We start from the raw sequence: 20,459 nt of genomic DNA, 5'->3' as shown, positions 1-20,459 counted from the left end.
CAACCTACATGGAGTGAGCCTGGACGAAGACAATGAGTCAGAGGGTTACGTTCTCCAGCCTCATCTTCATTCTCTGCTCTCTGGTGGCGACTATTCTCACAGGTAAAACACCCCACGGTGACACAAGTTAGAACAGCATGTACATTTCAGGGAGGGGTTGCAAGCGTCTTCTCACTTTTTAACATTTATTCAATGATGAGATTCCAGCCGGCTTGTAAAAGATTAAGAACAGGAGGTCTGGAGTTGGAAATGCGTGCCTGAGCTAACGCTGGAACAATCAGATTAAAGAGGGAATTTGTAAAGAAGTTATAGAACAGGTCTACTGGATACCAAGGAGCGGTTCAACACTGGGACAAGGCAGAGAATGTGCATCTAGGATTTTTCTGTAGTATTCCCAGGTTTTCATGGCCATCAGAAAGGGTGGCCCTGCAAGCGCTTTTTGGGCCAAACTGCATTAATGATGGTTCTGTCTGCGTCACAGCTGCACGTTTAGAGCCCAAGTTTTAAAAGCTTTGGTTCCTAACATGTAAGTATGATCTGAAAGGTGAATCATAAGGCTGTAGATACCTTAGGGGACTGTGTTTTAGTGCTTGCTTTTCCATGTTCCCATCAGTGCAAATCTAAGGGAATCACTCCTTTAATGGCAGTGGGATTGAATATCTGTTTCATACCATGTATGCCAGAACTCTTTAATCCCTCTAGGTAGGATCCTCACACGACGCCAGTCAGTTTAGATTCATTGGGTTCTGCAGCTCCTAAGTCTGCAGTCTCTGCTTCTGGCTCATGTTGCGTCTTGCCCGGCTGCTACCTGTTCCATGCAGCTCTCAGTTGTGGTTAATGGCTTTGCACGGGCCAGGAACAGCCTCTCCCTGGATTCTTTCATTACATAATGTGCAGTTCGTATTTTGCCAGGAAGGGGAGAGGGCATGTTGACCCCGTTTTAGAGATATGATTAAATATTGGAAATAATGTCTTCCCCACACACTGAATGGGGAAAAATATGTTGACTTGTTTTCAAAGTGTGGCAAAATTGACTAAATTTTGAACCACTGCAAAAAATCTCCTTTTAATTTTCTCCTGCATGACGTGCAGAGATATATTGACCACAATCCTTCTTCTGCAGTTTTAGGAAACCTATTAGATCTACCTATCCCCCTTCTCTATTTCTAAATAGGCTTTTAAAACAGTGGCTCTCAACCTTTGTAGACTACTGTACATTTTCCAAGTCTTGTGTATCCCCAGGGTTCACCCTACTGCGAAACTTCTTGCTTACAAGATTAGACATCATGGCTACATCTACACGAGGGGCTTTTCCTGGCAAAACTGGACATTTGTCAGGAATAACCACGGAGCGTCTACACACAAAATTCGCTTTGTCGACAAATCCAGCACATCCACCTCTCCCTGTTCAGGTATAATGCTTCTCTTGACAGCATTATACCTCTCCCTGTTCAGGTATAATGCTTCTCTCGACAGCGTTCTGTCAACATAGCTGTGTAGCCACTCCGTGGCCCTTTTGTCATCAGACAGGGCTTCTGATTCACCAGGCAGCCCTGTTTGCAGACCTTCCGGTCAGCTGTTCTGTTGAGAGAGGGCCGGGCAGGCTGGCTGCTCTCTGTCGCCAGAGCAGATTGCTCTTTCGATCTGTTTTTAAGTATAGATGCGGGCTGTCGACAGAAGTTTTGCTGGGAAATCTCTTCTGACAGCGATTTCTGTCTACAAAGGCTTCTTGTGTAGATGTAGACAAAAATGCAAGTGTCACAGAACGTCGGCACTGAGAAATCGCTTACTTTCTCATTTTGACTGTATACATTATAAAATAAAGAATTTGGCATATAAAGATTGTACTTTCATTTCAGTGTGTGGGACAGAAAGCAGTATAAACAACCCAACTGTATGACATTTTAATTTATGTTGATTTTTCTAGTGCCTTTTATGTAGCCTGCTGTTAAACTAGGCAAATATCTAGATGAACAAAAAAGCAGCCAAGTAGCACTTTAAAGACTAACAAAATAATGTATTAGGTGGTGAGCTTTCGTGGGACAGACCCACTTCTTCAGACCATAGCCAGACCGGAACAGACTCAATATTTAAGGCATAGAGAACCAAAAATAGTAATCAAGGTTGATCTGAAGAAGCAGGTCTGTCCCATGAAAGCTCACCTAATACATTATTTTGTTAGTCTTTAAAGTGCTACTTTACTGCTTTTTTGTTTTGATAGTGTATAGACTAGCACAGCTTGCTCTCTGTTACATATCTCGATGAGTTGATGTATCCCTGGGAAGATCTCTGCATCCCCCTAGGGTATGCGTACTCCTGATTGAGAACTGCTGTTTTGAAAAACTACTTCTGGGAGCAGTTTCCAGTGGAGCACTCAAGAAGTGACGCTATCCGTGACCTGGTGGCTCAATTACAGTTAGCTTTTGACAATCTCCTGCATATTACTTAGGACGAAGCATCAGTGAAAATGATGTAATTACGTTCCACATCCCTGGGGAAAGAAAGGTATCAAAGTCTAGCCCAGAGACGTTGACTTTGTAGGACGTCCCCCCAGAAATGAAGGGGCTCATCAAAAAGTCCCTCAAGTGAAAAGGGAAGAGATTAAAATGCTTAGGTTTGGCATGGAGACAATTTAATTCTATCACATCAACTCCCCCAGGGCAATGCAAGCCATTAAAGAGGGGAAAAGAACGGAAAGCAAGAAATGAACCAGAGGGCAAGATCAAGAGATTTTAAGGCCAGAAGAGACCACTAGATTATCTAGTCTGATCATCCACGTAACATAGGCCCTTTCAGGGGACGGGGACTTTTCAGTTCAGAAAAGAGGGGCCTGAGTGGGGATCTGATAGAGGTATATATAACCAGGAGCGGTGTTGAGAGGGTGAATAGAGAAAAGTTCTTTACTTGCTCCCATAATATAAGAACTAGAGGGCAGCAAATGAAATTAACAGGCAGCAGGTTTAAAACTAATAAAAGAAAGTTCTTTTTCACACAGCTCACAGCCAACCTGTGGAACTCCTCGCCAGAGGAGGCTGGGAAGGCCAGGACTATAGGAGAGTTCAAAGAAGAGCTAGATAAATTCATAGAGGTTAGGTCCATAAAAGGCTGTTAGCCAGGGGGTAGGAATGGTGTCGCGGGCCTCTGTTTGTCAGAGGCTGGAGAAGGATGGCAGGAGACAAGGTGCTTGATCAGTCTTGGTCCAGCCCCTCTGGGGCACCTGCCACTGACCACTGTCGGCAGATAGGATGCTGGGCTACATAGACCTTTGGTCTGACCCGGTAATGGCCATTCTTATGTTCTGATGTTCCCCATGCACTGAGTCCAATGACTTGTATTTGACTGAAGTATATCTTTCAGAAAGATAGCAGCTCTTGAAGTGAAGACAATAAGAATCCACCATTTCCTGGGGTATTGCAGTCCCATGATTAATCATCCTCCTTGCTAGCATTCGTTCCTGGTAGCTAACTTGAAATCTATCTGGCCTTCACTTTCACCATTGATTCTTGTTCTGTTTTTTTTTCCCATTAGATTAAAGAACTCCCGAGTAGTTTTGTGCAGCAAGCTGCAGCAAGCTACCAGGGCAGCAGGAATAGGATGCTTGTGGGTTTGGGCAGCAAGTCAGGAACAATGTGTCCTGAGCAAAACACAGATGATTAGGGCTCTACCGAATTCATGGCCATCAAAAATATGTCCTGGGCTGTGAAATCTGGTCTCCCTCCATGAAATCTGGCCTTTTGTGTGCTTTTACATTATACTATACAGCTTTCATAGGGAGACTAGCTTTACCCATAGCAGGGGTCCTGACCCAAAAGCGAGTTGCAGGAAGGTTGCCACTCTTACTTCTGTGCCGTCTTCAGAACTAGAGGCTAGAGAGCAGTGGCTGTTGGCCAGTTATGGCTGGGATATCAAGTATTTCCTTGTCTTTGTACTATGTGAACATGGCATCGTGTCCACCTAACAGAGCACGAAAAAGTAACGTAAAGGGGAAGTTATCAACACACACTGGCATTGAGGTTCTACAGGAATCTGTTCTTAGCTCAACGGTATCCAATATTGTGCTCGCTGATCTAGGAGGAAATATCAAATCATGACTGGTGAAGTTGGTGAGTCGCACACAACTTAGTAGAGTGGCAAATAGTGAAATAATAATAAGATCAGTTCTACAGTACGTTCTAGATTGCAAGATACAGTGAGATGGCTTGACTGTCATGGTTTGATGCAGTTCCATGCAAGGATCGGGGTCGGCAACCTGCAGCTCTGGAGCCTCATGCGGCTCTTTCAGGAGCCACTTGTGGCTCTGAGCGCTGCCACGGCTGACTCCCCGTGAGGCTCCGGCGGCTGAGCAGGCAGCTGCGACCAGTATGGGGGAAGCCGTCAGGGCAGGGAGCCCTGGCAGAGGGAGCCGGCCGGGCCCCACATGGGGGAAGTCAGCCTGCAGCAGAGCTTGGGGGAGGGAGGGTTGAGCCTGCCCCTGTCGGAGCGCGGAGAAGGAGGCAGAGAGAGGGGAGCAGCAGTAGCACACCAAGCTCGTCGGCTGAGGAAGGGAAATCCTGGAGATGCAGGGGTGCAGATTGGGGCTGAGGGATTAAACTTGGGCTGGGGGGCAGTTTTGCAGGTTGGGGCTGTAAAGCTTGGGGATATGGGCAGATGTGGGGGTTGAGGCCGCCGTGCCTAGCTGGGGAGCCTTTCTGAGGCTTGGCTGAAAACTGGCCCAGGCTTGCCTATGCCTTCCACCTGGGCTGCACAGTGGGAGCCACGGAGATGACCCCCACATGCAGGCACTACAGAGACTGACTGCTCTCATGCCAGTCGGGAGCCAAGCCTGCACTAGGGCAGCTGGGCACACAAGCTGGGCAGGGCCGCCTGGAGGTGGGGTGGACTCTTTGGGGGGGGTGGGGAAAGACCCCCCCCAATACCCCATTGGCCACGGTTTTCCTGCACACCCCAGAGGGTGTGGTTTAGCTTCACTGCAGTATGTGTAGTAACAGAGAAGGAGCCATGCTAGTCTATACACTATCAAAACAAAAAGCAGTCAAGTGGCACTTTAAAGACTAGCAAAATAATTTATTAGGTGAGCTTTTGTGGGACAAACCCACTTCTTCAGACCATGGCCAGACCAGAACAGACTGAATATTTAAGGCACAGAGAACCAAAAACAGTAAGCAAGGAGGACAAATCAGAAAAAAAATGATCAAGGTGAGCAAATCAGAGAGTGGAGGGGTAGGGGAGGAAGGTCAAGAATTAGATTAAGCCAAGTATTCAGACGATCCCCTATAGTGACTCAGAAAGTTCCCGTCCCGGTTCAAACCACGTGTTAATGTGCCGAATTTGAATATAAAAGCCAGCTCGGCTGCTTCTCTTTGAATAGCGGTGCGAAAGTTTTTTTTCAGTAACACACATACCTTTAGGTCATTGACAGAATGCCCCATTCCATTAAAATGTTGACGAACTGGTTTGTGGATCAGGAGTGTTTTGATGTCTGTTTTGTGCCCGTTGACCCTTTGCCTAAGGGAGTTAGAAGTCTGTCCGATATACAAAGCATCTGGGCATTGTTGGCACATGATGGCATATATGATGTTAGTAGAGGAGCATGAGAAAGTGCCCATGATTCTGTGAGTAACCTGGTTAGGTCCAGTGATGGTATTTCCAGAGAAGATATGTGGACAAAGCTGGCAGAGGGCTTTGTTGCAAGGAAAGGTTCCAGGACTGGTATCCTGGGGTATAGACTGGCTGTTTGTGAGGATCCTCATAAGGTTGGGAGGTTGTCTGTAGGAGAGAACGGGCCTGTCACCCAGGGCCTTCTGGAGTGTAGCATCCTGATTAAGAATAGGTTGTAGGTCTTTAATAATTCGTTGCAGTGGTCTGAGCTGGGGGCTGTAGGTGATGACCAGTGGTGTTCTGTTCTTGGCTTTTTTGGGCCGATCTTGGAGTAGCTGGTCTCTGGGTATGCGTCTGGCCCTGTCGATTTGTTTTTTTACTTCTCCTGGTGGGTAATTAAGGTTTATGAATATTTGGTAAAAATCTTGTAGTTTTTGGTCTCTGTCAGTTGGATCAGAGCAAATGCGATTGCATCTAAGAGCTTGATTGTAAACAATGGATCTAGTTATGTGCGCAGGAGGGAAGCTAGAAGGTGTAGGTAAGTATAGCGATCAGTAGGTTTTCAGTACAGTGTGGTACTGATCAGGCCATCCTTGATTAGTACTGTACTGTCCAGGAAATGTATCTCTTGCGTGTTGTAATCGAGGCATAAGTTGATGGTGGGGTGTAGATTGTTAAAGTCTCTGTGGAATTCCTCTAGAGGCTCTGTACCATGGGTCCAAATCATAAAGATGTCATCAATGTATCTTAAGTAGAGGAGTGGTAATAGGGGACGAGAGCTGAGGAATCATTCCAGGTCAGCCATAAATATATTAGCATATTGTGGGGCCATGCGGGTGCCCATAGCAGTTCCACTAATCTGGAGGTATAAATTGTCCCCAAATCAGAAATAATTGTGTGTGAGAACAAAGTTACAGAGATCAGACACCAGATTGGCTATGGTGGCATCAGGGATGGTATTCCTGATTGCTCGTAAGCTGTCTTTATGTGGAATATTTTTGTACAGAGCCTCTACATCCATTGTGGCAAGGATTTGCAGTATGTGTGCAGAAGAACCCTGCCCCGGCTTCACCAGCATTACTGAAGAATTAGGTTTACTGGGCTTGCACCTAGGGACCCTCCGACATCCCCATTGATCAGCAGGGGGCAAACACAGGTGTAGGCAACTCCTAGGCCTGCCGGGCACCAACCGAGCTCAAACTCCTGGGTTGCACAGTGAGCAGCTTACAGCTCACCGCCCGCAGCCCAGGCTGCAAAAGCCCGAGTGGCCTGGCCTTGGCCCCTCTGTGCATGTGTCTGCGCTCAGGTTTGTGCCCTCGGGCAGCCGCCCAGGAGAGTCCAATGCCGCCCCACTGATCAGCACAGTGCCCCAGCTTGGATTTGTTTCTACAGGTGGAGCACATGGCCTTGGTGCTAATTTCACTGTCCTTAACATAGGTATGTTTTTAATCTGCACTCAGCATCGCAATCTGCACACAGCATTACAACACAGCATCAGGCCAGGCCAGGCACTGAGAAGGAGGCAGTGGGGCAGCATGCAGAGCTCATTGGCTGAGGCAGGTAAATCCTGGAGATTTGGGGAGGGGGGTGCAGATTGGGGCTGAAGAGGATTAAATCTGGGGTTGGTTGGGTGGGTTTTTGGGCTGTGGGTAAAGCTTGGCTATGAGGGGGGAGATTTGGGGGTTGAATCAGGCTGGAAATAGAGACCAGAAGTCAGGAGACAAGGTGATCTCTGGAGCTGCAGCAAACCAGAAGCATATGTGATTGTCCAGGCAACTTTCTGGGCCAGCCTGCAGAGTTAATAAGGTGCTGGGCCAATCAGAGGACTGGTGGGTACTGTTACTCTGGCTCCCTTGGGTAGTACTTCCTATGACACCTGCTTCCCACAGTGCTCCCAACCTGTATGGTGGCACTGTGGAAGTGCCAGATCCCCCAGGCTCTGCAGACCTGAGTTTTAGTACAGCTTGAACCTCTCTTGTCCGGCGCACCAGGAACCTGACCGGTGCCGGACAAGAGAATTTGCCAGACCACAGGAGGTCAGCATGGCCTAGCGCATCACCAACACTTGCACTGCATACTGGGCTCTTAGAAGACATTTAGGGGTAAATTACAGCTAAATAGCAGCACAGAACACTGAGAGCCAGGACTGGTGGCTGTAAACTAACTTTATGGGACCATGGGAAACATGGCCGCTCCCAGGATAAGTGATGTTGACGGATGTTGACGGATGAAAGAATTCCAGATTAGAGAGGTTCAGCCTGTACATGGAAACACCAATACCTGGCGGAGGGGGACTTCTAATGTGAGCTTGCTAGAGGGCTAAATCGTCATCAAACTATGTCTATGTAGCCCAGAGGAGGACAAAGGGACACAGTTACTGAACTACTTTCTTATGCCATGAGAAGGTGCTCTGGGTTAGTGAGATAACCATAACATCCCTATGTATGAAACTGTGCCTGAAATAATGCATGCAGGTCTGGTGCCCGCCTCTGAAAAGTTGGAAGGGGTTCAGAAAAGAGTTATCTGAGTTTGGAAAATTAAGAAGCTCTGCCTAGGAAGTTTATCCAAGAGGTGATTAAGGGAAAGATACCTGATGCTAGAAGGATGTTTAATCTAGCAGAAAAAGGACAAGAGCCAATGGCTGGAAGCTGAAGCCTAACAAATTCAGACTGGAAATAAAGTAGCGAGGGGAATTACCTACTGAAACCACTGAGCAAGGAATACAATGGATTCACCATCACTTGGGGTTGCTCATTCAAGATTGGATACTTTTGTAAAAGGTCCAGTTTGATCCACTATTTTGCTGACCTCTTCAAACAGCTGTAGTAGAGTGGAGAGGTATGATTTTCCTTTACAGAAGGCATGTTGGTCCGAGTCCCTGTCATATGACAAACAGCTTGGTACTTTATCATTCCATCTTCAATTATCATTTCAACTTATATGTTCATTTTTAAAATTCTTCATTGCTCCTGAGTGGCAGTGCTGAAGTGAAGCAATGATGCATGTTGATTGTTTCAGAGCACAGATTCCCAAGTTGGAAATCCTTCTAGACTGTGACATTCCTTTAGCAAATGGCCACAGTTTGTTGTTTCTCTCTCTTTGGTGGAATCCTAGATGAAGAAGACCTTCTGCAAGCCCCTCAGAATATTTCTATCTTGTCCACCAACATGAAGCACGTCCTGACCTGGAGTCCAGTGATGGTCCCTGGCGAAACTGTGAGATACTCCATTGAATTCCAGGGGTAACTCCTGTTTTTTCTCCCCTCTCTGGGATTGCAAGTTAGACAAACGCTCTGCATTATCTGCTTGCGGCATACATAGCTCCATGCATACTGATGCAGGAAAAATGTAGTGGTCTCATCAATAATTTTGCAGCAGTGAGAAAATGTGGTTGGCCTCATGTGGCTCCTGCCTGCAGTCCATGATGCTGTCGTTAATTGTGTGCTATTTAGATTTCAGTGGTGCCCACTGTGGGCTAGGCTCTTTCTGCACCACAGTGGAGATGAAGTCTCTTCCCTAAGAGCTCACATTCTAGGAAAACAGGCAATGCATGAGTGAAATGTTCCCAGCTGGTAGATTATTGTAGGAAATATACAGGAGGCTTCTGAAGAAACAAAGTCAGTAGAATATTTGTAAACTGTAACGCTAAAAGCATCTGCGCCGTCTTTGCAGATGCCTTGTGAGCTGTGAGCTTTCTCACTGACCGCCAAGGAGGGGTTTTCTCAACCAGAGCTCCACACAGCTCTGTCAACAGATACACTCTGAAGAACCAGGGAAGCTGGAAAGGCACTCCTGTTGGGCCAGCCTCTCCCATTATATCAGCCCCAGGAGTTCCCTTTGCTGGTAAACAGTTTCAGCTTGTGTGCTAGGAGGGTTGGGCATCTGCATCTATCTGAGTTTGTGAATGAATGAATTTTCAGTTCCATTTTAACAAATATTAATTTATGAGACTGTGTATTCTAGCGTAGACATGGCTCAAACATTTGTTCCTAGTTGTATTTCTAACCCTAAATTGCATGACTAGCTACAAACATAGGAACATAAGGCTGATGATACTGGCTCAGACCAAGGGTCCATCTAGCCCTGGATCCCGTCTTCTGACGGTGGCCAATGTCAGGAACTTCAAGAGGGGATGAACAGAACAGGCAATGTTCAAGTGATGCTTCCGTGGCAATCATCATGTGGCCCATGAGCTTCCTGTCTGCACTAGAATTTGTGATAATGTAAATTAGAACTTGACTAAGAATTCAAGCTTAGACATGCCCTCTGGGGCAAAATCCCCCCGTGGGCAGAGCCCAGCGCATGGCCTGTGAACCACTAGAACTCCACGTAAGTTTTCAAATGTGCCTTGTACAAGCGGCAGGGGAACCGACAGAATTGTTAGGCCCCTGGACAAGGTGGGGAAGGCCTGGCTCCGCATTCCTGGAAGGGGTGGGTCTGATGGAACGGGTAAGTCTGGGAGCAGCCGGCTTAGTGCACTATGCTGCTTGGCCCAGCCCTTAGCACCTCCTGGAGCGTGTTGCAGTAGCAGTGATGCTGGGAGCTCCAGGCCATTCTGAATTGCTGGGCCCCAGGGGAGTTGTCTGTTCCTGACCCTCCCGCCACTTCTCTGCAAATGGCTGTCACCCTTGATGTGCTTCTGGTAACGACGACGAGAATCCTGGAGTATATTTCTGTAGGCGGGTGAAGCTGGTGATGGGCACAGTCCTGAGCGCACCTGGAATGTTTAAGGGTTGAGGACAGAGGGGGGCGTTATTTTACCCTGTGATGCCAGCGTGTTTTTCTTTGTGCTCCCAGGGAGTATGAAAGAGATTATGCCAACGAGAGCTGGATACCCATCAGTGAGTGTTCGCTCATCGCGGTGACCCAGTGCAATGTGACAGAGGACATCTCTGCCACCGTGCCCTATAACCTACGTGTGAGGGCAAACCTAGGCGCTCGGCGTTCAGAGTGGAGCACGCTAAAAGTTCTCTTCAATCGCATAACAAGTAAGGGTTGGTTCTTGCCTCCTCCGGACAGAAACGTGAGCACTTGGGGGAAGCCACGTAAAATGTGCTCATTTTAAAAAAATGTTTTTTTGGTGATGTTGAATCAGGAGAGCTATTCACATGGTGAGTACAGAAAAGAAACAATGGGTCACAGTTCTCCTTTCTATCATGGGGAGGGCACATCGGGCCAGGTTCCCACCTATGGCCCAATAACGCAGGGTGCACACTGCAGACAGGATATGTATGCAAAGGTGATGCAAAGGTCATCTCCGCATTGTGCTGATCCTGAATTTACCTCTAGATGAGCGGCACTGCTATGGGCACTTGCATGGCCCCACCGCATGCTAACATTTGTATGGCTGACTTAGAACAATGATTCCTTAGCTCTCGTCCCCTGTTACGTCTCCTTTACTTACGCTACATCGAGGACATCTTTAGCATTTGGAATTCTGGAAGAATTCCACTGAGATTTTTAACAACCTGCACCCCACCATCAATCTCAGCCTTGCCTATTCCACACGACAAATACATTTCCTGGATACCACAGTACAAATCACTGATGGCCGCATTGACACCACTCTCTACCAGAAACCCGCTGACTGCTACACTTACCTACATGCCTCCAGCTTCCATCCAGCTCACACCACACGACCCATCATTTACAGTCCAGCCCTTAGATACAATCACATCTGCTCTGATCCTACTGACAGCGACTGCAAACTTCAAGACCTCCACCAAGCATTTATAAAACTTAATTACCCACTGGGAGAAGTGAAAAAAAAAAAGATTGACAGTGCCAGACGAATACTCAGAAACTAGCTACTTCAAGACAGACCCCAGAAGATCAATAACTGAGCCCCATTTGTCATCCCCTGTAACCCCCAACTCAACCCCCTGCAATGCAACATTCAAAGTCTACAACCTATTCTAGATCATGATGCTACAGTCCAGAAGGCCCTAGGTGACAGGCCTGTCCTCTACAGACAACCTCCTAACCTAAGAAAGATTCTCACTAGCAATCACAGGTTACACCACAGTAATACTAATCTTGGAACTTTTCCTTGAAACAAATCCTGCTGCCAACTTTGTCCACATATTTATTCTGGGGATATCATTACTGGACCTAACCATGTTAGTTACAAGATCACGGGCACATTCTCATGCATTTCGAGCAACATTATATATGCCATTATGTGCCAACAATGCCCTGCTACGATGTACATTAGACAGGCTGGGCAAAACCTTTGCCAATGAATAAATGGACACAGAGCAGACGTCAGGAACCTCAATACACATAAGCCGGTCAGTGAACGCTGTAATGGAGTGGGCCATTCTGTTAAAGACCTGAGAATTTGTGTCCTAGAACAAAGAGAATTTAAAAACAGATTACAGAGAGAAATTTGTGAATTGGAATTCGTATTCAAATTTGACACGTTAACATGTGGTAGGAACAGAGACACCAATTACCTCATGCATTACAAGGACTGCTTCCCTTCTTTTGATGATCATAATTATCTCAGGCAGGCCACTTAACATCCTCCATCCCTCTGCCACCTACTTTGGTCCTAAGTACTCGATTTGTCAGTTTTTATAGCAATTTTTTTGGTCCTCTGTATTTATAAATGTCAGTCTGTGTTGGAACTGAGATTGATCTGATGAAGCGGGGCTGTCCCACGAAAGCTCATCACTGAATAAATAATTTTGTTAGTCTTTAAAGTACTGCATTTCTGCCATTTTGTTTTGTTGGAGTACAGACTAACACAGCTACCTCTCTGTTCCTGAATTTAGCAGCTTAGTTGTAATTTCAATATGTGTATGTTTCACTATTTAATAGCCACAAAGCAAGAGTCATTTACAGCAATGGTACACACAACGCTGCAAGAATCAAAATCCCATACAGGATAAAAATCATATGCAGAAAACAGACTGTTTGATTTCCATCCACTATCCCCACAGTCCTCAATGGAAGCTGCAGGGTTCAAGATTTTGGATAATCAGGCCAACAGAAACCAGTAACAGAGCTAGGCATTTTAAAGTGTGTGTTCTGGGATTTTGGACAGATTTAGCACCCTTTGCCTGGAAGAACCTGTCTGTTCTGGTTTCTCTGTGCCCTCTGCCCCAGCTAGTTCAGCTATTGTGGTTGGCCTTCAAACAAGCCAGTTGCTACCTGAAGCAGAAAACATCTCAAGTTTGTGCAACTCAGCTATTGCTAAATGCCTTGACCTGATGATAGGCTAAAATCCACCCTTGCCCAAGGGGCTGCTCCTATCTCTAGAGACAAAGCAGGGTAGAGAGGGAGGGAGATCGGGGGAAACATGTCAAAATGAAGCAATTGGCTGCCAGTGCTCAGCAGCGACAGCTGAAGGGGTGTCACAAAAGGGCGCATGTCCTGCCTCCATCCAAGTCTAGGCTGCCTTTGGTGGTGGTGATAGTTGCTCCTTCTGTGTTGACAGCTTTCCTCACCCCGCCTGTGATGGAAGTCTTTGCAGATGGGTATCATTTACTGGTGGAGCTGGAAGACCTGGGGCCAGCCTTTCAATTCCACATATTCTGTTGGAGGAAGGGCCAGGACAGTCAGGTGAGTTTTCCCTTTGAAGTTGAAGTTGGAGAGTGCTGCATTGCTTAGGACAAAAGCAACTGGATATTTTTCTGGGCACAGCATCCCTCTCCTCTCTCTAGCTCCATGCTGTAGGTAAAGGGGACCCTCCAGTGGGACCCGTCGATTTAAAAGAGCCGGGGACTTGCAGCCACCATGGCTGCTACAGCGGCAGTGGCCAGAACCCCTTTAAATCACTGGCAGAGCCCCTGGCAGCATGCACTGGGCAGCAGTGAAGAGCTATCTGGGGGCAGGATAACCCCAACTCTTCCCACCCTCGCCCCTTGCCCAGGGCACAATGCAGACCGTTGGCTGCCCTGCATTTATGCAAGTGGAAAGGAAGTCCTCGTCCAAGGCAGCTGCCATTTTGTGTTCACTTTTCATGCCATAAGTTAACAGAGCAAGTCTCTGTCACTTTAATAGAGAAGTTTGTTCTATACAAGTCATCAGGACCAAGAAACATTCACTGTGCTGTGTGCGCACAGGCGAGGGCCCAGGGTTGTGAGTTCAGTCCTTGAGGGAACCATTTAGGGATGTGGGGCAAACAGATTTAAAAAAAAAAAAAAGGGATGGTGCTTGGTCCTGCCAAGAGGTCAGGAGACTGGACTCAATGACCTCCTCAGGTCCTTTCCAGTTCTATGAGATGTGTGTGTGCGTGTGAATGAGCGAGCAAGGGAGAAGTAGAGCACATTGCACCATTGCAATTAAACTAATCACAGAGTCAAAATGCCTGTGCTGCTGCCAGGAAGGCTGTGGTTCACAGATTCCCAGGCCAGAAGCACATTGTTTTCATCTAAGTTCTGGTCTACACTAGGCAGGAAAGTCAATTGTAGATGTGCAATTTTGGCTACAGCAATTGCGTAGCTGGAATTGACTTATCTGCAATCGACTTATCTGGCTGACCCCAGATAATTTGATTTTGCGCATCTCTTCTGGACATGTGAAATCGAACTCCGGAAGATCGACCCAAAACAATTCCTAGAGCAGATCTTTTTCAAAAGCCATCTAAACCTGATCTGAAAATTCAGGGATGGAGAATCCATTAGGACCCTTGGTAAGTTGTTGCAATAGTTAATTACCCTCACCATCAAAAACTTCCATTTTTTTCCCCCTGTATGAATTTGTCTAAGTGTAACTTTCTCCACCCTTGGGCTGTATTAAGTTTTCCTTTGCTAGGCTGAAGAATCCATTCTGAGAGATTTGTTCCCCCAGTGGCCACTTAACCTCTAATCAAGTCACTGCTTAATCTTCTCTTTGTGAAGCAAAATAGACAGGGCTGTTTGAGTCTGTCATTAGAAGGCAATTTTTCCTAATCTTCCAATCATTCCCCTGGCTCTTTTTCCGAACCTTCTTCGATTGATCAACCTCCTTCTGGACTCGTGGATGCCAGAGCTGGATGCAGGATTCCAGCAGCCATCACACCAGAACCAAACACAGAAATCAAACAACCTCTCTGCTTCCACTTGAGAGTCCTCTGTTCATGCATCTCAGGGTTGCATTAATTCTTTTGGCCACAATTCAGTGAGTGCTCATAGCCTACGGATGACCCAAAATTATCCTCAAATCTTTTGCAGCATGCGTGCTTTCCAGGACGAATTTCCCCCTCCCTTCCCACACACAAACATTCTGTATGTATGGCCTATATGTATGGAACATTCTTTGTTCCTGGATGTCTACATTACTTTGAGCCTCTTAAATATATATAATGCTTCTTTACCTCAGAACAGTAGGCATGTTTGCCTGCAGCTTCACAAATAACAAGCAGTCCTGTGGCACCTTAGAGACTGCCTAATTTATTAGGTCACGAGCTTCCGCAGGTAAGACCCACTTCTTCAGCTGAATGGAGTGGAAAAACAGAATCCAGGGTTTATATAGTGGGGCGGGGAGGGAACGAAGGGGTGAAAAAATGGTTACCTGCCACTAATCAGACCAGTTAATGAAAGCTAATGCCCAGTTAATGTGAACTGGTCCGACTAGTGACACGAATTTCACAAGTATGTGAAGCCTCCCTGTCCAGGGCAAGAGGCGTGAGGAATGCACGACAGAAACCTGAAATGAGGGGTCAGCGGAAAGAAAAATGAAACACTGTAGGCTCCTTCCCTGGGTGCAAACAGCTCTGTCGCGCTATCCTCAGGGTTTCAAGTCTGCACCTCGGTTGTAAATAAAGCAAAGGGATCCCCAAAGGTGTGGGGAATGGAGGGGACTTTGGTCCAGAGAGGTGGGACAGAAGCCAGGTTTGTCTGTCACTGCGCTCTTTGCCCTTGTTGTCTATCCCAGGCCTCATTCACGCCTTCCCCCGCCTTTTCCATCTCCTTCATCTCCTTGTTCCCGTCACGCGCAGATGCTGGTGCTGGCCAGTGAGTTATCACTCACATTTAATGGCCGAGGCGTCCAAGTAGGAGCATGGGGGTGTGAAAGTAGAAAGAATTATACTGTAAGAGAAAGATGAAATATACTGTAATAATAGTATAAGTTCAAGGAATACTGTTTGTCCCTGAACAGGAAAGAGAAGATTACGTTAATGTTGTTTGTAAGTATGCAGGATGGATCAGAGTGGAGCCAGGTGTGTCTGGGATAACAGAAAAAGGAACATTAGATGTCAGACAGAAAGCAATTGAGATAACCAGGAAGATATGGACAGGAGATTGCTGAGGCTTGATATGGAAATGCAGATACGTGACTAGTTTCATGGGAATCATGTGAGTCTTGCCCCTTTTGAAATCATGTAAATTTTGCTTTCTTTCATCTATATAAATCAAGGGGTTTGAGCCCTGGATGGTGCTCACGTTTTCTGGGTACATTAGCAGAGCAGCTTTGCTATTAAACAGAGTGGTCTGACAAATTTGTGAGTCCTGAGTCTGACTTTGACAGGGGTCACAGAGTCCTTCCTGCCTTCCCCTCCACCCTGGGCCACCTGCCTAGTGCTCTACGCCCAATGGCCTCCCTTCCCCCTTTCACTTCTCCTGGGTCAGGCCCTTGCTTTGCCCAGGCCCCTGCTTGCCCTTTGCTAATGATGTCTTTCATTCCACCCTCTTCTACCCCGTAGCTGTCCAGTCTCACTCTGAGGTGCTGTTTTCCCCCATCACCTCCCTCTCCATTTTCCCTTCTCTTGGCCCCAGAGCTCCCACTTCCTTTCCCCTCTGACTGCCCCAGCCCTTTCTCCCCACAGCCAAAATTCAGGCTAACATGGACTACAAGCCTCCCGGGCTCTTGCTAGGCCCTGGCTTCTGAGCTGCTTGTCATTGCCTCTGGCAGGTGCACAAGAAAACCGTGAAGGAGATCAGCTCTGCGGTACATCTGGACACCATGGAGGCAGGCGCTGAGTACTGTGTGAAAGCCCAGACCTACGTGGAGGCCATCAACCGGAGCAGCAACTTCAGCCAGACACAGTGTGTTCCCGGGCCAGGTGATGATCCAACTTCCTCACTGGTAGCGTCAGAGGAAGTGTGGTACAAGGACTCTCCATGTAGCTGCCCCATGTGCCACCCTCCCTCCTCTTCGCTTCTTCCTGCTTTCTCCTGCCTCATATCCAGCCCGCTGTGCTTATTTGTGTCTTTTGGGGGAGAGGAATTTATCCCTGGCCCTATTATCACCCTCTCCCCTGTGCTGGCAGAGTTGGATTCTTGTGGCCCTCCTGGCACCCGCCGGGGATCACTGAGAAGGACTGGCCCTGCGTTTTCCTCAGGATCAGGATCCATAATTGTGTTCCTGGCTCTCAGAGGCTCTCTGCTGAGGTCTTCCTTCCTTCCTTCCTTCCTTCGTCTCTAGTGGCTGGCAGAGCTGCCTGGATGATGACCACCCTGGGGTCCTTTGTTGGATTTGTTGTGGGGGTCTTGGCCCTGCCTTTCCTTGCCTGGAAAATGAGTCAGATCTTCCAGTATTCCTGCTGCCCAGTCATTGTCCTACCAGACTCCCTGGTGAGTTCTTTGTCTGTCTTGTTCTTTCTGGGATGCTCTGTAGCTACAGGGGAGAAGAGACAGGCTGAATGGATCTTGCTCCTTCCAACACTTGAAGTGGAGCTGAAATCCATAGGGGCATGCAAAATATAATCCCAACTATTCCTACCAAACGATGGGGTCTGAATTGCTGTTACCTGTCAAAATGAGATTTTGGAGTCATTTGCTGTGTTCTGGAAGAATATTTAAAATTTATAGGAACCCTTCTCACTGTGCTGATAGCATCCTAAACTGCAGACCACCCATTCTTCACCTTCAAAAGACTTAAATATGATTTCCAATCATCCATGGGACGGATGCAATTGAATAATGCAGCTGTCCTGACGTGTCCTTAACAAGACCATACAAGGGAACTAGACAGAAATAAGATTGTTGAGAGTTTCATCCAGAAAGCTACAGTGAAACCTGAAGTCTTTAAACTGGGACATTAACGAAGACAGTTTGTTGGTGACACCAGTGATTTTAATGTCTTGTTGTTTTTGATACTGGACTCGTGTAGTTCATAACAATTTAAAATGGTAAAGATTTATAAAATAGTAAAGATACCAGTGATAGACATATTCAAGAACTAGAACATGAAAGCAAAAAAACAGTCCAGTGGCACTTTGAAGACTAACAAAATAAGTTATTAGGTGGTGACCTTTCGTGTGACAGACCCACTTCTTCAGACCATAGCCAGACCGGAACAGACTCTATATTTAAGACACAGAGAACCAAAAATAGTAATCAAGGTTGACAAATCAGAAAAACTGTAATCAAGGTGGGCAAATCAGAAGAGAAAAGGGGTGGTAGGAGGGGAGGAAGTCAAGAGTCAGATAAAACAAAGCATGTAAAAGAGTCCTTATATTGGGCCAGGTAGTTGCCGTCCCGGTTCAGACCACATGTTAGTGTGTCGAATTTGAATATAAAAGAGAGTTCCGCACTCTCTCTTGGTTGGCGATCCTTAAAGTTCCTTTTCAGTAAAACACAGACTTTCAGGTCAGTAACAGAACGGCCCACTCCATTAAAGTGCTGGCTGACAGGCTTGTGAGTTAGCAGTCTTTTGATGTCTGTTTTGTGTCCATTCATTCTTTGTCAAAGCGTATTTACCATTTGTCCTACATACAGAGCATCTGGGCATTGTTGGCACATGATGGCGTATATGATGTCAGCTGAGGAACTTGAGAATGTGCCCGTGATTCTGTGAATAACCTGGTTAGGTTCAGTGATGGTATCACTGAATTTCTGTCCCATGAAATCTCACCACCTAATAAATTATTTTCTTCGTCTTTAAAGTGCTACTGGACTGCTTTTTTGTTTTGGTAGACTATAGCCTAACATGGCTAGCTCGCTGTTACTATAAAACGTGAAAGAAGTGTATAAATAAGCTGACACTAGCCTTCCCAGACTGGGAGAGCCCTCTCCCTTTCCCAAACACACACCCACCTCTTCCAAAGCACCCGCCGGCAAGACCAAAAGTCAGTGCCCACGGATGCCAGCACCGTAGGGAAGCGCGAGCGGACGGTGACGGTTGAACGAGCTGCTTTCTGAGCGTGGCATCCTTCCCCGTTCTGCACCTCCGCATTCCTGGGTGCCAGCATTTGCTGGGTTTCTCTTTGCAGGGAGAGGATCATCTGGGAGTAGCTCTTCCCCACTTGCTCAGAGCGGGATTTCCCGTGTTGGAAACTAGTCCCCTCTGCAGGCTGATAAAGCCTATCTCTGAGGGAGTTCCCAGCCTCAGCTGTCGTGGCCTAGACTGCTGTACTTTGGCCGTAGAGGGTTCCCAGCAGACAGTGGCAACCCCCTGCAGGTCTCTGGGAGCCTTGCTGGCTCATAGATTGTAAAATCCATGTGAGCTGGAGCAGAAATGCTCTGCGACGGGGGTGGAGCAGAAGGCACAGAGACCCCTGGTGCTGAGCCCCCGCCAGCCATTGCTTTGCTTGCGCTGTCTCAGTTAGCCAGGCTGAGAGCGTAGGTCTGTAATCCTCCCCTCAGGAGCAGTCCAGCTTACTCAGCACCCCGCTCCATTGGAAACAAGCCCAGTAATGATCACATGTACCCCTACTCACTTAGGTGCCTTTGCAAACCCCACCTCAAATGCCCTGGGAGGGGGAGGGTTTTCTGGCAAAAAGGCCAAAGGGAATGAATAGGAAATGTGGGATTCTATTAAGAAAAGGATAACTCCTCTGTCTGGTAGGAGACATTTCTTGGCAGCCTGAAGTGATGCAGCTGCATCCTAGCGGAAGCACGGGGCCTAGGACATTGTGTGTCAGATTAAAGCAAACTTTGGAGACTGTGCCTTGAAACATGTCTGGAAGGGCGGCCGGGGGTTAATTTAAATGACCTCTAGCATCTCCCTGCTGAATGAGAAGGAAGCAACAGTTTCTGGGACTGCTGGAGGCCGCCGAGCTGGGGTTCTGGGGAGTCATTTCAGACAAGGCAAGAGGAGGCTTGGATGGCAAGCAACATTTAGGGGGAAAAAGGTTCCTGGCTCCAAAATGCCCCTGCAAGACATACTGTGTTGCCTAGATGCTCTGCATGTCTTTGTCTTCACAGAAAGTAAAGGAGTCCCCTGCAAAGTTAATACACCACAGGAGTGAGGAGACAGAATGCAGTGACGTGGCCGTACACGTGGTTCCCTCCGAAAAGCTCCTCCAGCTGTGGATTCAGGAGGCGCTCTAAAGTTTCCCAGAGATGATCAACCATCTGCTTCACCTACAGAAACCATCTACAAACAGATCCAGCAGATTGTGGGAGCAGCCTGCAGGTTTCCAGGGCACAGTCACAGGTTACATCTACAAAGAGGGGTCAACGTGAAACTTTCTGACGTACGTCTGGTGACCCACAGGAGGATGCAATTTGCACCAATAGTGTCGCACGGGACTCCAGTTCTGTTTTCAGTTCACATGGAGAACCCTTAAGGCCAACTGGCATGAAGTCCTACAACTCCCATCAGGCCTCACTCACTCATTTTCCCAAAACACTGTCTCACCCCATGCATCTCAAAGGTATCATGAAAGGTATCAGATATAAACCGGGGACATCTTGGTTCCCCAAATAATCTCTGATGTTCACGTGTCATGGAGTACAGAGAGTTATAGATGTACACTGGAAATATGTTCTTAGAGAATGTCATCTGAAACCAGTCTGACCTAGATAAAGGAATGTGTATTTACCTGCCTTACCAGCTTAGACACAATCAGAGGACAATGGAAGAACAGAGACATCACGTTAATTGAGTGTGGGGGGAAGATTGCATTACAACCATACTGGGGAACAGAACCTATACTCCAGGAAACCATCCTGGTTCTTAAGGCAGAGACGATGGACTTTGAGTAATAGA

The 20,459-nt window shown here is 47.1% G+C and overlaps 1 protein-coding gene across 1 annotated transcript; it reads left to right on the top strand.

The window, feature by feature from the left end:
* The first annotated feature begins 56 nt into the window (after positions 1–56).
* IL20RB (interleukin 20 receptor subunit beta) lies at positions 57–19,798 on the top strand. The gene is made up of 7 exons (XM_075011123.1): positions 57–102; positions 8,713–8,839; positions 10,395–10,585; positions 13,039–13,163; positions 16,437–16,587; positions 16,950–17,098; positions 19,673–19,798. The coding sequence occupies exons 2-7, from the start codon at positions 8,766–8,768 to the stop codon at positions 19,796–19,798; spliced, it is 816 nt and encodes a 271-aa protein (XP_074867224.1). The 5' UTR covers positions 57–102; positions 8,713–8,765.
* The last annotated feature ends 661 nt before the right edge of the window (positions 19,799–20,459 follow it).

The sequence above is a fragment of the Carettochelys insculpta genome, chromosome 16, assembly GCF_033958435.1.
Source record: "Carettochelys insculpta isolate YL-2023 chromosome 16, ASM3395843v1, whole genome shotgun sequence".
NCBI classification, from domain to species: domain Eukaryota; kingdom Metazoa; phylum Chordata; order Testudines; family Carettochelyidae; genus Carettochelys; species Carettochelys insculpta.
The sequence above is the reverse complement of the archived record's forward strand: the minus strand, read 5'-3'. Positions and strand labels throughout refer to the sequence as shown.